At 33.4% G+C, this 15529-nt stretch overlaps 1 protein-coding gene across 1 annotated transcript in view; it reads left to right on the top strand.

The window, feature by feature from the left end:
- The window catches only part of COL25A1 (collagen type XXV alpha 1 chain), a 121279-nt gene that overhangs the window by 70224 nt on the left and 35526 nt on the right, over positions 1 to 15529 (top strand). Inside the window, exons 14-20 of the mRNA XM_087962949.1 lie at positions 165 to 209; positions 5253 to 5315; positions 6010 to 6078; positions 7983 to 8027; positions 11847 to 11891; positions 13024 to 13101; positions 15231 to 15254. Coding sequence (XP_087819075.1) covers positions 165 to 209; positions 5253 to 5315; positions 6010 to 6078; positions 7983 to 8027; positions 11847 to 11891; positions 13024 to 13101; positions 15231 to 15254 — 369 coding nt within the window. The remainder of the gene's footprint in view (positions 1 to 164; positions 210 to 5252; positions 5316 to 6009; positions 6079 to 7982; positions 8028 to 11846; positions 11892 to 13023; positions 13102 to 15230; positions 15255 to 15529) is intronic.

Raw genomic sequence — 15529 nt, 5'->3', positions numbered from 1 at the left:
CAATGAACTGAAATTTTGTTCCACTATATTAAATGGAAAGGTATTTTAAGTAGCAGAGATAAAGTAAGAAGTAGCTTCAAAATACTGTACATATTTTGATTTGTGCAACATTTTCCTGCTATTAAAACAATGTAATATTCTATTGCAATGCAATATAATTGCAGGGTGAACCTGGACTTCCTGGGCTTCCTGGGTTACCTGGAATTAAGGTAATTAATATACATATATTATCTATTCTAGTGCTGGCCAGGGGATTCTAGGAGTTGCATCTTAGAAGTTTCTAAGCTTGAAAAACATTGATCCATACAGTTTTATTATAAATATGGGACATGTATAATGAACATGCAGTTTGGACCACTGTTAACATACCTGAAACTTTTTCTTCTGTAAATTAAGATCATCACTTGGTATCAGCCATAGTTGGAGAAGTGAAGGGTAGCTAAGTTTCTTATTTTGTGCAATCTATAGCCATTAAGCTACACACAGCCCTCCCCCCTTTCTTTTTTATAAACCTATAGAGTTCTGCAAAAGAGTAAGGAAGAAAGAAACCATGCTTAGACATTATAAAAATGATTAAATTTAGTAGTAAAGAAGTTCCTTCCAAGTAGCAGCTCATTTTCAAGGCAGCTTCTTTCAGCTGAAAGGTCTACAGTCTTTTCCATTTTGAGGACATTCCTTTTTTTCCCCTATTCTTATCAACTAATTTGACATGATCCCTCAATTCATTAAAATATTTATCCTGGTAAATATGCCATACAATTTATTCTGCTCCCATATTCTGTCTTGAGTTGTTTAGGTTTGTTTTTGAGATAGGCATGACACCTAGCAAGAACATGGACATGTCCCTGTAAATTTCTAGGCAATATTTTTTATAAATGATTTGCATTTGCCTTTTTCCTAAGACTAAGGGAAGCAATTGGCCCAGTTGACTTCCATGCCTAAAATAGGAATAGAAATCGGGTTTATTTGCTTCTGGTCCAGTGTTTTAATCAATAGACCAAACCAGTTCAGTTGGAAGTATCTATTTCATCATAAAGTTGACTAAAAATTGAATGTTGATCCATTTGGCTTTTGCTAATCTGAATGGTGAGAGAATCATTGGTTTCTATGAGAAAGAAAACAGAAATAAAGCTTAATTTGTGATTAATTTGTGATTAGTATGAGCTTCATAGACATTCTGTATTAAAAACTGAATCAGTAGGACACTTGAAAAATATTTTCACTGTATTTTCCTGAGAAGAGGATAACTTCCCATCCGCTTTGAAAATATTCATATAATTACCCATTAAATAAATATTAAAATACACCTGTCTGCATTCTTGGCTTTTGAAGATTAAGGCACCATGGCGTCTGAATCCATAAAGAGCACCGATCAAATCAAACTGGATATCTCTTTGTTTTCTCTTTGCTGCTGCATTGCAGTGGAATGCCTTATTGAAATGGAATTACTTGTTTACTTGCCTTCACACGCCATTAAGAACACTAATCTGGATAGGATCTAATTTGCTTTCTGTTTTCTCAGTGAAGTACCTGATGACAGCACACAACTAAAAAACAACCATTTCTTTACAATATGCTTCTTATGGTGTGCAAAAGAATGTAACAAGCTTGTGCTGTTCATTTTCAGACAACAACAAAAAAGTCAGTCAGTAGACAGAATGGCCAACTCAATATTACATGTTGAAGTTCTTCAAAATCTTTTGCATAGCTGCTTTAGTAAAATATCAATACATTTTGAAACTATACTTATCCACTGTCATCTTGTATAATTACATTATAATTTGGATGCAATAGTTGGAAAAAGTGGAGACCTTCACTTTCTGACTCACAATAGCTCTGTCAAATAGTGCTGTATTTGATTAATATTACAGAACAAGTCAATCTGATGGTTAAATCCATGATGTAGCAAGATTCAGCTGAAGTAAGGAAGTAAAAAGGTAGAAATCTGTTCTTTACTGGAAAAAAAATCACCTGGTTTGTCTAGCTTACTACTAGCTTGTACCTAGAGCTGCCAATACATAAATGCAAAACCTGCATCAAAAATTCCTTTCTTTGTTTCACCCCCGCTGGTTGTAGGGTCCTTCTATCTTTAGTTTAGTGTTTATGGGGGTTGTACTTTCCTATGCAAAGCTGGTATACAGTTGGGAGTCTTCTTGGAATCACAACTCATATTTGAAGAACAAACAGCAGTTGTGGCCATGAGGGCCTTTGCACAAATTCCTGGACTTGAAAGATCTTCTGAGAGTCACTCATGTCATAGTTACCTGTCAATTGGATTATGGAAATGTGCTTTAAGTGGGGTTTCTCTTGAAAATCGTTAGTAACCTACAGCTGATCTTGAATGCAGCAGCACAGGCAGTGATGGGTATGTTGTGATATGAGCATGTTCCTCTACTTCTTTTCCAGCTGCACTGGTTGCCATTTGGGTTCTGGGTACAATTCCAAGTGCTGCTTATCACCTAAAATGCATTGCATCTTTACAATGCATAATCTGTCCTCGTATGGTAGACTCTGGGCAGTGTGTGATGCTCACTTGCAGATCTCGAAAGCTACGTTCTACTGCTTCTGAAATTTTTTTGATGTATGGCAAAGTGTGCCATATAGTTGGTCTTTTACCTTTTTTTTTCTTTTCTCTCTTTTGCTTTTTGCACAGGCATCTTGTAATAAATGCTTGTTGGTACCAATATGCTTGAATTGTTCATGTAGGTACCTTTTCTCCAATTGTTTAGCTTTTTGGGTACCACACTCGATTCTTAATCTTCCATATAGTGTTCTGATGCAGTTCTTTTTGTGTGACAGTGGATGGTTAACTGTCTTAGGGATCATTTCTAGATTAAGATATATAATCATATTACCCTTGCCCATTTGATAAGAAGTTGAAGATTTTTTAAATATATCATAGTAACCTGAGGCAGGATATTGATAGCTTGGATTGTACTTTTCATAAAAAAAAAACAGTTTCCAATAGAATAAGAAATGATGAGAGATGTTTATTTGGATGTATTTATAGGTTTACATAATCATAAATAGTATTCTATGGAAAGTTGGCATCAATGAGTATGGACCGCAGCAGAGTTTGAGATATGGAGGATGAATGAAAATGGAACATGGGTGTGATTTTTGATGTACTGGTATTTTGAGTGTGCATATTATGTTTCTAAAGTATCGACTGGCTCATGGTATTCTGAAACTGAAGATGTTTTTAAAGGCTCACATTACAAAGTAGTTTTGATCACACAATCCATTTTTATTTCTGATCCTTGAAATCATGATTAAACAGATTAGAGAACAAAGTAACCACTGAGTTACTTTATGGCATATTAAGTCTGTGAGTACTCAAGAAGTTTGAACCTATCAAATAAATTGCTGAAGGTTTCATTTTTCCTTCCATAAGAATGATTGTTGTTTCCATTAATGATTAAAAAAACATTACAAGAATACATTTGAAAATCATTCACAGTTTTATACATAATTTGCAGTGTATACCATAATTATTTCTTAGCTTACCTCTTTTGGTCTGTTTTTTTGCAGTTTATTTTTTTCAGGGATATGCCTGTATACCATGTCTGAATATGTTTTTCTATTTCTAGCTGTTGAAAAACTGCCATTGCACTCATGTAGAGGAAATGCTTTTCATACTAATTTTATTTATGCAATGCTGTGAACAGCAATAGGACAGGTTTATTTTTTCATTATGTAGTTTAATATAAATGATGAAATCTCTTTTCTTAGTAATGCCAATGATTACATGCTTCTAACATTTATTTTAATTAAAAGGGATCTCTTCTTAAAGCATATGTGGTGATGATTGTTTATTTTAATTTATCAGATATACTATAGACAAATGAAATTCCTAATTGCTTGGTATTTACATTAAGAAAATAAAAGTAGGGCACTAATTAATTAAACAGGTCTGATGAGAACATGCACCAGACAGCACTAATACCTGCAGAAGAAAATCAGGATAAGCAGAAAAGATCTTAGGGGTGCAAGAAAACCTAAAAGCTACAAAAAATGGATTGGGATTATGACAATAGTAAAAATAAGATAGAGGACAGACCTCCTGGGAAGATAAAATGGTAAGTGAGTTGAGGGATGGGAAGACAGCTGGGGCTCCTAAACTTCTACTTTGGTTTAGTCTTCTCTCTAAGTGGGAATTCTTGGATGAACTTAATCAAAACAATTGACAAAAATGAGGGAAGAGCAATTGGAATTAAGAAAAGAAATTACAGGGACTAATTGGCTACTCTGAAGCTTTGAATGATGTACTAGTAAGAAACCCAGTTGGATCAGAAAGCTTTGGGGACATGTGGTCTGTGTAGCAATATACAACAGCTAAGCACTGTTTGCTTCAGACAAGCAAGTTCATGAATAAAATCTGTGCGAGAAAGCAGATAACAAACAAACATTTCTAACAGGCAGAAATATTGTTACATGAAACAATCAGGATGGCTGTACTTGAAGAGAAAGTTTTGGAAAAGAATAAATGATGGATTAGGAACCACAATGGATTCTATGCAACTTGAACTACTGAAGGCATTTTGGTTACAGGGAAGCTCACGTAAGACTCCTGTAGTATTTCTGGCTGAAGTCCAAAGAAGATAAAAGAGACAGTAAAATTGTGAAAAAAATGTCTTCGCAGCCCAGAGGGACTTAGGGAAAGTTTTGGAAAGATATCTACCCCTGACAACCTGAGAGAGAATGGAAACTATTATAATTAACATCGATGATCACTTTTAAATGGAAAGAGAGTGGTAGAAAAAGTTATACATCTAAATGTCCACAAACTTAACTTAGCTATATTGGCACAAGTAACCACATACTACTGCCATATTTTTATTCCTTCACACCAGTGAAGTCCTATATAGTAAATTCCCGGATATATTAGGAATCCTTGTCCAAATATGTTGTTGTTATGTGATTGTTGTACCTGTCCATAGTCTTATGAATGGAATTCTATCAAATACTGTAAACTGAGGGTGTGTAATTTGTGAATATGTATCAGGTTTTCATTTCATGAAGTCTTGTGCTATAAAAGCTTCTGGTTCACTTGCTTTTCTTAACTTAGGTGGGGGTTTTCTGAAAGAAATTCTTGCTGATGGAAATCAAACGTGATTAATTGTAACTGTCTGTAGCTATTGGGTTACAGCTAGAAACGTGACTAGGGAAAACATAACTGCAAGGAAACTCATGTTTTCTGTAATTATTCACAGTTAAATTAACAAAGTTTTAATATGCTCATTTATTAAAAGGGTGAACCGGGTTTCCTAGGTCCCCAGGGAGAACCTGGATTGCCAGGATTGCCAGGGACAAAGGTATGATTTACATTTTTTTCCTTATGACGCACAATTTGTTCTGCATCAGATCAGTTGGTGCCTAATCATTAGAACATAGGCATTTCCCTCCACAGCCATTAATGTCTTACTAAAGGGAAAGTTTATCAGACTGAGATCACAATTCAACCCATTACAAAATGTGTGATGTGTGTAAAATAAATTAATTAAATTAAACTGCTATCAACCTTATAGGAAACGATGCAACAGTGATTGCTTTAGACATGTTCTTAATTGTACAGCTGAGACTTCATCTCATTCTTCTTTTTAAAAAGAGGGTCAGCATTGCCTAAAGCTGCTTTCATTCTGTGAAACCAATTTGAGCCCTCAACACCTAAAACTGAAACCAATAAATGGACAATTAAATATGGGAAACATTATCTGTTTTGTCTCTTTTTCCCACCTGAAATTATTCCTATTTTATCCATTGCGTTCAAGGATTATTTACTTCTGGCAAATCAAAAGGGGAGAAAAAGCATATACAATGGTATTTTTATTTATTTACACTCCCCTCTCCTAAACAGGTCTGGTACTAATGTATGTATGGATCAATTGCCAATTTGACATACTCTTTGATATTACTTCTCTTTGATGTTACAACAGAAACTCTCATCAATACCAAAAGTTACTGATGTCCTATGATGCTTCTGTGTGTATCTGCTATGATTTTTAACAGGGTGAGAGAGGAGAAATAGGACCTCCTGGGAAAGGTGAACGAGGTGAGCCTGGAGTTCCAGGGCCAAAGGTCAGTTTCACTTTGAAATATTTAATGTGCCTTTGAGAACTCTTGTGTTTAGTATTTTCTTTAAAGACATCCTTTGTTTTGGGATATTAAACAGAACCAGAAAAATCTATTTCATTGTAATTGAACATGTATTCCAAGTGATTTAAATGCATGCCATTCACTTTTACTGCATAGTCCAGTGAAACTTAATTAAACAAATGGAGAAGTTTCATATTAATAATCAAAAACTGCCACTATGCAAATATTATTTATATACTCATACTTAATGGGGATTAAAGTGCTTTAGGCATAACAAATATAATAAAAGTATAACAAAATTCTGATTTCTAACTATATGGGTAGAGTGGCCATAGAGGCAACTTTAAACGCATTTCATCATTTAAAGTAGAATTTTCAAAATTCTATATGGTTAATGTCCAAGACAGACAAAGAAGGAAGGAAGGGAGGGAGGGAGGCAGGGAGGAAGGAAAGACCTTTAAAATCAGACTTTGTAGTGCAACTCAACTGATTTTCTAGATTTTCATTAGAATTTCATTTAAAACCTGTGCGTAATAATGTCCTGCTTATGTGAAATGATCATACATCATAGATAAGACCTAAGATGGGTGGTTATATAAATATTTTATAAATACATAAATAAATAAGATGTTTTGGCATTATCTTAATAACAAAACTGTAGTGAAAAAAGAATCTTTTGAATTGTGCTCACCTTCTAGTGACTGCATGGATATTTCCATGCAATCTTCTGGGCAACAGTATGGAAGTGGTCTGTCATTACTTTCTTTCAGGATGATTTTCCAATTCCCAATTCATCTGATAAGACTTGGAATTAATGGTGATCTGCTGCTATCTAACTACTAAACAGATCCAACCCTGTCTAGGTGTTTTGTTATTGTTATTATTGTTTAGATTATTATTATTAGATTAGCCAAAGTAAAGGCAAGGTGTGGGGATGTAATAGGTACAAGGCTTTCAGCAGGATTTTCCCATTTCATCAAAATGATACAAGTTCCTCTCGTTTTGTACATGAATATGATGTCACAACCTGTGAACACAAGGAACAGAGCTTGCATTGTATCAACACAATGCTGTTTTCAGCATTTGTTCCCTTTGACCTCATCAAGCCAAATGCTTTTGACTAGGTGTCAAATTCTGTGTGTTTCAATGAATTCTTCCCAGCGTTTTAACAAGAAAATCAGATTGTGGGACTATTTTAATTTTAAAGGGAATAGGAACAGAAAATGGAGACTTAACAAATATGATTTCATACAGCATAGCTAAACATTATACGAAATACTTCACTTTGTCTTTTTATTTGATTTCTATTATTTGTGACATTTGTTTCTATAATTGTGCACAACTGTGTATATAAGCTTCTTGATTCCAGTACATTCAGAAATTCTACTGATATTTTTATTAAATCTTTTGCATGATCTGGAAGAAGGTCACTTTTTAAAAGAACATAATTTAGTGATAGGAAAGAGCCCTAAACTATTGGTCTGGAAGTTGCCAGAGGTGAATTCTCATTTCTAAGGCACTATAGGAAGGAAAATGATTGAATCAAACAAATATTTTCAGCTTACAAATTGTATATCTGACATTTTCATTTAGAAGTCATAGGATGTTTTTCAGGGAATTGGGGAAATAATATTTCCTGGAACATGTACAAAACATTTCTAGATTTTCTTCTACTAATCCTGTTGTGTTAAATCATCATAACATGCATGATTACATAACTTTCTTATATATACATTTGTCTCTATAGTGTAACTTTATAATAGCAACTGTTTTAATATGCATAGTTTCTACTACATATTTACTTCCTATGGACAAAACTAATTCTTCATATTTCTCTTTTTACTTTTTCTGTCTCGACTCCATTTTGTATGTATTCCGATACACAGGGGAGGTCAGGTGAATCTGGAACTAGAGGCCCTAAAGGGTCAAAGGTCAGTTATTAGCAACATCTGGTTTTATTGGTTAAATACACTAAGCCAACACAGTTATTTGTTTACTGCCATTTTTATGTGGATGGGGTGTTATGTATGGCAAACACATGTCATTACCTTTTATTTTGGTAGAGTGTTCAAAGACTATCAATTTAAAAAGTAATAAAATTATTTTCAGTGACTGTATATATAAGTGTATGTAGCTTTTCCTGATAAAAGTTTTTATTCCCCAGTTAACCCCCCTTTCTGTTCTTTCTGAGTTCTTTGCTATATAAGGTCCACTCTTTTTTCCCCAATTCGTTGATTAGTACCACATTTTAGTGCAGTATTTAGGTTCACACTAAAATTAAATAAGACATTACATACTATTTGACATTAGACATTAAGACTAGCAGTTATAGGCAGAGCATGCTCTGAATGAAAAATGAAAATTTTAGAAGTATGGAATTTAATTTAATCATTTTTGACCCAAGGCAGTTTCTGATAATTCTGAGGCAATTTCTTTCAGGAAGCCAGGGTTCTGTTCCAAAAAAAAAAAAAAAAAAAAGATGCTTCTGGTACCATTAGATAAAGGGCAGCTTTCTCTGATTATTTGAATTTCAAACTTGGGAAGAAATCTCCAGGTTTCCATTGTGCTTGGAAATAACTGGCTGTTGGCATTTTTCTAAAAGAGATGCAAAATCCTTATTTAACAATTATATATCTGGTAAATTAGTAAAAGTTTGAGGTAATCTTTGAATTTATCTCCATAGATAATGCATTGAAAAAGTCAATTCTCATCATAAACATGGAAATTCAATTTTGTCTGGAAATTTGTATATCACATCAGAACCTGGTGACTATAGAGTTATTATATGTTACATAATGAACAATTTTCTGAATTGGCCTTGCACTTTCAAACTGATGGTTGCAACTTTCTTGACAGGACAGCAAACAAAGAACTTCTTTTTTTTTAATTTGCTTTCTGATGCCTTCTGGATATATGGAATTTTAATTTTTAGACAACAGGCCAGACTACAGTTGGTTGTGAATTCTAAATACTGTAGATATGTGGGAAGCTCCAAACTGGAGGAAATACTTTGAGATATTCATTAAGTCTAATCCTAACTTTTAACACTTCTGACCTTTTAATTGTTATGAGTATAAGCAATGTTTATTGTTAAAGAGTTTTAGAACATAGATTAACATAAAATGACAGGGTTGGAAGGGCTTTAGAGGTCTTTTTCTACAACTCCCTGATCAAACAGAAGTACAAATGTTGTCCGATCTCTTCTTGAAAACTTCCAATGATGAAGCACACACAACTTCTGGAGGCAATTTCTCCTCAGTTCCAGGTTGGGTTTCTCTTTAATGATCTTCCACCAGTGGCTTCTTGTCCTGCACTCAAGTGCTTTGGAGAATAGGTTGGTCTCCTCTTTTCTGTAACAGCCCCTCAAATACTAGAAGACAGCTATAATATCATTCTTGTCTTTCTTAAGGGTGTGTGATGGCTCAGCAATTAAAGACTCCGAATCAAATGATGGAATGAGCACCTGTTATTTGCCCCACCTCCTACTAACCTCCTGTAATTCAAAAGCATACAAATGCAAGTAGATAAATAGATACCACTTTGGTGGGAAGGTAATATTCTGTGCACCTCCACATATAATTATGCTGGCCACATGACCATGGATGTGTCTTCAGACAACACTGGTTCCCCTGGCTAAGAAAGGGAGATGAGTACCACCCCCTAGAGTTGAACACAACTGCACAGGGCAAATCTTTACCTTTTGTCTTCATTAGACTAGACATACCTAGTTCCTACAATTGTAGCTTGTATGGTTTAGCCTCCAGATCTCTTATCATCTTTGTTGCTCTTCTCTATACCTTTCCTTCCTTCCTTGTTTGCTTACTTGCTTTGTGTTACAGTATTTTAAGCACACATTGTATAAACTATTTTGTCTAGGCCAATTTTCTAGACAAATCAAGTAATTTATCTTGATTGAAGGAGAGACGTAAATCTGATTTTCACAAGAGTAATTTTATGCACACTATTATAAAATACGATTAATATGACCCTTCTTTCCAATGTAGTTGGGAATCTTTTAAATGTAATTTATACCTATACCAGTCAGGATTTTTTTTATTCTGAAATGATCCCAAATACAACCATTGTTTAATAACACAGTTAAGAAAAACTTTCAGCAGAAATAAAATTTTCCTCATATCTTATGATCATGAGCTTCATTGTTCTCTTGGAAGTAGTTTAGATTTCCTTTTATGGAGCCTTGACTCTTGCTTTATTCTGACTGAAGAAACTTGAAGTGAACATTTTGCCTGTAAATTCCAAGTAAAGTATAAGAACAAATTCCAAAGTGTATAAGATTATGGTCTGTCAAGCCCAATCATTTTTGATTAACATTTGTGTTGGACAAGAACTTAAGAAATGAGAAGCTTTGGACACATTACAGTACTCTTTCATATATATATTTGTATTGCATCCTATAGCAGGGTCATTTATTTCTTCATCTTTTATGTCTATTGAAGTCAGTTCCTTTACAGATAGGAGTGTCTGTGCAAATGCAAAATACTGAAATATTTTTGCTATTATACTTTATTAATTAATTTGTTGTATTATTATTTATTTAAAACATTAACATATAATTTGGCTTGAAGAGCTCTTTATGTATTTGCTCCTCACCTCAAAGGTGGGGGAAATGATTTCCTTACCTGCTGCTGGGAATAAAATTATTTCTAGTATGTCCCAATGAACACAATTACCTACTTATCCCTGTGCTTGCCAGCTAACTTCCCAGTGAATATTCCTTATGTCTTGATTCTCAAACTGTGTTGCTCAGAGCAGTTTGCAATATTATGAATATGGCTTGACCAATGCAGAATTGAGAAGAATAGAATACACCATTTTCTAGATCTTAAACACAATTCGTTCTTGATGCATCTATAATTGAATTTGCTTTCTCTTCTGTTGCATTACACATTGTTGGTTCCTGTTCATCTTGGATACTGTAGGGCAACTGGATCCTTTTGGCAAGTACTGCTGTACTTGCAAGTATTGCAGTTACTGCATGATAAGTCCATCTAGTCAAGCCTTTGGTTATTCCTATCCAAGTGCAGGACTTTACATTTGTCCCTGTTAGGATTCATGTTGCTGATTTTTCCAGCAGATTTTTCTCAACCAGTTCTTTCATTCCACGATATCTTTTTCTCCATAGGAAGATTAGAATAATTATAATTAATTCATAGTCCCCGTTTGATAAACAAGTTTGATTTTTACCTACTTTTACAAAAGCAGCATCCTCCTTGCCATGTGCCCTAGCCTAAAAAAGCTATTTCTTTCTCTCCCATTCATCCCCAGTTATAAAATATCTGCTCTGCAGCCATCATTGCAGCTCTTGAGGAAAACAGCTACCACAATATTACAGCCATGCCATCTTCAGAGCTTTATTGAGAATTTATATGTAAGAAAGATGCCATCTCCTCATACCAATCTCTTGTAATTATTGCACAATGATCAAATGTGTTCAAAATTTATTGAAAACAGGAGAGGCTATTCCCCTGTTTTGTTTAGAAGGAGTGAGGGTGTGAGAGGCCTTTTGGTTATTCCCTGGAGCAAAGCATTTACTAAATTATTACTTTGCATTCTTCATTGATTAGGCTGTTGCATGGACTTATTCCTGGTCTTTTCTCAGTGCTTTCATCTTGTAAAGAATGAAGATAATTTTGGCATCCACTTCAAAATTCTGTGGAAGAATTGGAAGGTTTTGGTGACTGGAACAGCAAACTTAAAATATTGATGTTTATTCTTTCCCCCCCTGCTAGGGTGATCCAGGAAATAATGGTGATTTGGGAGCAATGGGACCAAGGGTAAGTGAGTTGAAATATGTTCTTTAATTGATAATATACAAAATGGTTCTCTTGAGGCAAAGGGATTCAATCAATATTTTTAAGTCTGATTATATAATCTATATCAGTGTTTCTCAATGTTAGTAGATGTGTGGATTTCAACTCCCAGAATTGCTCAGTCATTATACTTTGCTTTATACAATGCTTTTCAACCAACACATAAATCATTCATTAACATATAGCACATAGATATACCGATTCTCACAAGTTGTGTACTATTATTAATAATTTATTAAATGAATGTCTGACTCTAAATGATTTAGTGTATGTTTTCAAACATAGCACCTACTACAATTTACACATCTACAACTTTGTGCATTAAATAACTGATATATGAAACTAAGTCGCATATGCATACTCACAGACTATAAAATGGATTGGAGATTTTTCTCTCAAAAAACAAGAAAAAAGAAATGGTGAATAGATATAACTTGAGTTGTATTCTACAGTTTGGAAAAAGTAATATTGACGTGAATGGGATTAGGTTTAACAAGTGTTAATAGTCCAAAAAATATCAATATTCTGTGTTTTGCTGATGACACTATAGCTGTGAAAATACACGGCAGTTGAAACAATCCACTTTGTTGCTGGTGATTCTCTTTTTCTCTCTTTTCATCTTTCCCAGCATTATAGATTTCTCAAGAATGCATTAAAAGTATATTATACCAATGACAAGGAACTCATTGTAAATATACATCAGACTAAGTTAATGACAACAAGTACAGCAACCATATTTAAAGCTGGCAATAAAGACATTGAAGTAGTTGATGTCTACTGTTTTGGATAGACAAAAATGAAATCCGTTGTCAAAAAACAGTTTGAACACATTGTGCAAAGACCCAATCTCTGCTGGGAGAAAGAAAATTTTCTCCAATCTCTGTGATCCTCTCCTTAATTCTAAATTAAGAAATAGTGGAATTAGGAATATATTAATGTTGACATATACCAGTGGAGTGAAGTTACTGTAATTAATTATACTTGCAAAATGAGCCTAGGAAAATGAAATTGTTTTTACTGCATTCATCAATACAATTGGTCATGTGGGCTTGTGACAAATGTGACACGTTGGTACATTTCCAGTGTTTTTTTATAGGGTCCACCTGGAGAAAAAGGTGACCAAGGTGCCACAGAAATCATTGACTTCAATGGAAATATCCATGAAGCATTACAGGTTTGTGATCAATACACAATAAATATAAGGTGCTGTTGTTCATATGGCATCAGTATAAAGTAATAAAGCATAAACTTTACATGTATATGATCCCTGTTTTCATTCCACCATAACAGAACTTGGAAATAAGTTAATCATAAAATAGTGTGATTTAACGGATAAAAGACAGTTTCATTTATTTTTAGAAAATACCATGTGCAATGATTATCTGGAACAAATTATCCCTAATTTGTTGTTCCTTGGAATGTACACCAACATGTACATTTTCTAGGTAGCATTGCTTCTAGTTCTATTGGCTGGGAGTTCTAGTTCCAGTTTTTAGGAAGGTACCAAGTTGGGGAAGCCTGGTCTGGAATCTTAATTAACAGATAACAGATAATCAGAGTTGGCATTCTTCCATAATAGCATTAAATAAAAGATTGCTTTTGATCTTCAGATCTTTGCTCACAATTTATGGTTAACAAGATGCTAGAATATATTTCAATATTAAATATTTGCACTGAGTTAATTCAAAATGCCGTAACAGGGAGCAGCAGCTAATTAACCATATATTAGTTTGGGAGAAGCTAAGTTTGGGTCAGATTTGGTTAGTATTTAGATGGCAAAAAAACAAGAAATTCTAGGGTTATAAACTAGACTGGGAAGTTGAAAAAACAAACCAAAATAGATCACAAACATGTATATTTCAAATGAAGTTATTTTAATATAGGATAAAGGGCTACCTGGGGCAATTAGTTGTAAATAATTTTATTCTGGCTGCTTATTGTTACCTTTACCCATAGTTAGGTAATGGACAGGATTGTCTTGTGTAAATTAGATTTCTTGTAAATGTTTTCTGAAAAGATGTTGCTATTAATTATTATGTCCAAAGTTGTCTTCTTTTTTAAAGTCAATTTGACATAACTGAAATCACTATATAGCCATATAGCCACTATATAGCTGGAATTTAGCTTATAACACTTGTTGTTTAGGTTATATGAAGACTTGAGAACTAGCTAAAGTGTAATATTTGTAGAAAACACATATGCTAAATATGAGAAATGATTAGAATACTCCATATACTGTATAAATGTCCAGTCCAGTTTCTAGTCCCTCAGAATAATCAAAGATTCTTCATGAAATTAAGTTCTTTAATCTAGGTATCACTTGAGGGATTTTGGATATGAAATAACAATGATTCTTACAATTTAGTCATCTACTCAGAAAACTGTCTCATTATAGAGACATATGTTTACAAACTGAGTTATTTTTGCCAATATAAGATTCATCCTTATCCCTTTTCAAGGATTTTTTCAAAGAACCTAAAAATAAATGCTTTTATTGGTGATCAAGTATATAACTATAAATAGGATTTTCATCCAAAATATAGGGAATTCATGTACGCCATCTATATAAGGGAGATAACTTTTTATTCATATTAATTGTTTAGACAAAGTTATAAATTATTAAATCTAAGCATTTAATCCACTTTAAATTTAAAGTAAATTTAAAATACTTTTTGCTAAATACTAAAACCAGTTCTGCACATCTTTTGGAAGTCACACAAGTTCTTTTATTCGAAAAACATATGTTGTGGTCAAATTTAAAGAAATATTTCTTTTTAGTTAAATTTTGTTCATAATTATTTTATTTGTTTGTATTTTATTTGATCTTGCTCTATTGAGATTATTATTATTTTATATATTTCAGTACTGTACAGTTTATTCATATAAATTAATTTCATCAAGTTTAAGTCACACATCATTAAATATAAATAATTATAGTCACCTAATGATTTATAATTCCACAGATTCATATACATTCCTTCAAGACCATTATTTGTGAGTTTACAAAAATTAATCTTAAAATAATTATAATATAATAGGAAATTGACAGTACTGTTTCTTTTTGAAAGCAAACGAAGTAATTAATAGTAAATACTCAATAAGTAGATGGATTGTTACATATAGATACTTAGATGTAAAGATGTAAAATGGTACGTAGACAATTTTTTATTTTTGGGGAACTAGTTAGATGCTTGTCTCAAACTTTCCTTAGTTCTGTGAAATCTGTTCTTAAACAAGCAAAGTATTCTGTTTCAAACTGAACATCTGGTAACATTATTTTCTGCTAATATATTTTGCCAACAGAGGATTACCACCTTAACTGTCACGGTAATTCCTACTGCATGACAGTGTTTTGTAGCTGTTTTCTTGTGTGGTGTTGCATGTTTACACTTATTCTGATTTATAAATGTGTCTTTGTCCATCAGATATTAACTTTGCATTATCACCACTTCTACTTTCTAAATCAGGTGTATCGGTGGACGCATTGTGGAAAGTTTGGACTCTAGTTTTACTACTTATGGCAATTAATAGCTGCAGTATGGCCATTTCAGCAAAAAAAGTAGGGATTCAAGCTTTCATTAGCATCCTAAGATCTTTTAAAA

This window comes from Notechis scutatus, chromosome 4 (assembly GCF_049901735.1).
Source record: "Notechis scutatus isolate UNSWTSFEM ecotype Mainland chromosome 4, rNotScu1.2, whole genome shotgun sequence".
Taxonomy (NCBI): domain Eukaryota; kingdom Metazoa; phylum Chordata; class Lepidosauria; order Squamata; family Elapidae; genus Notechis; species Notechis scutatus.
Note: the sequence above shows the minus strand (reverse complement) of the source record. Positions and strands in the feature narration are given on the sequence as shown.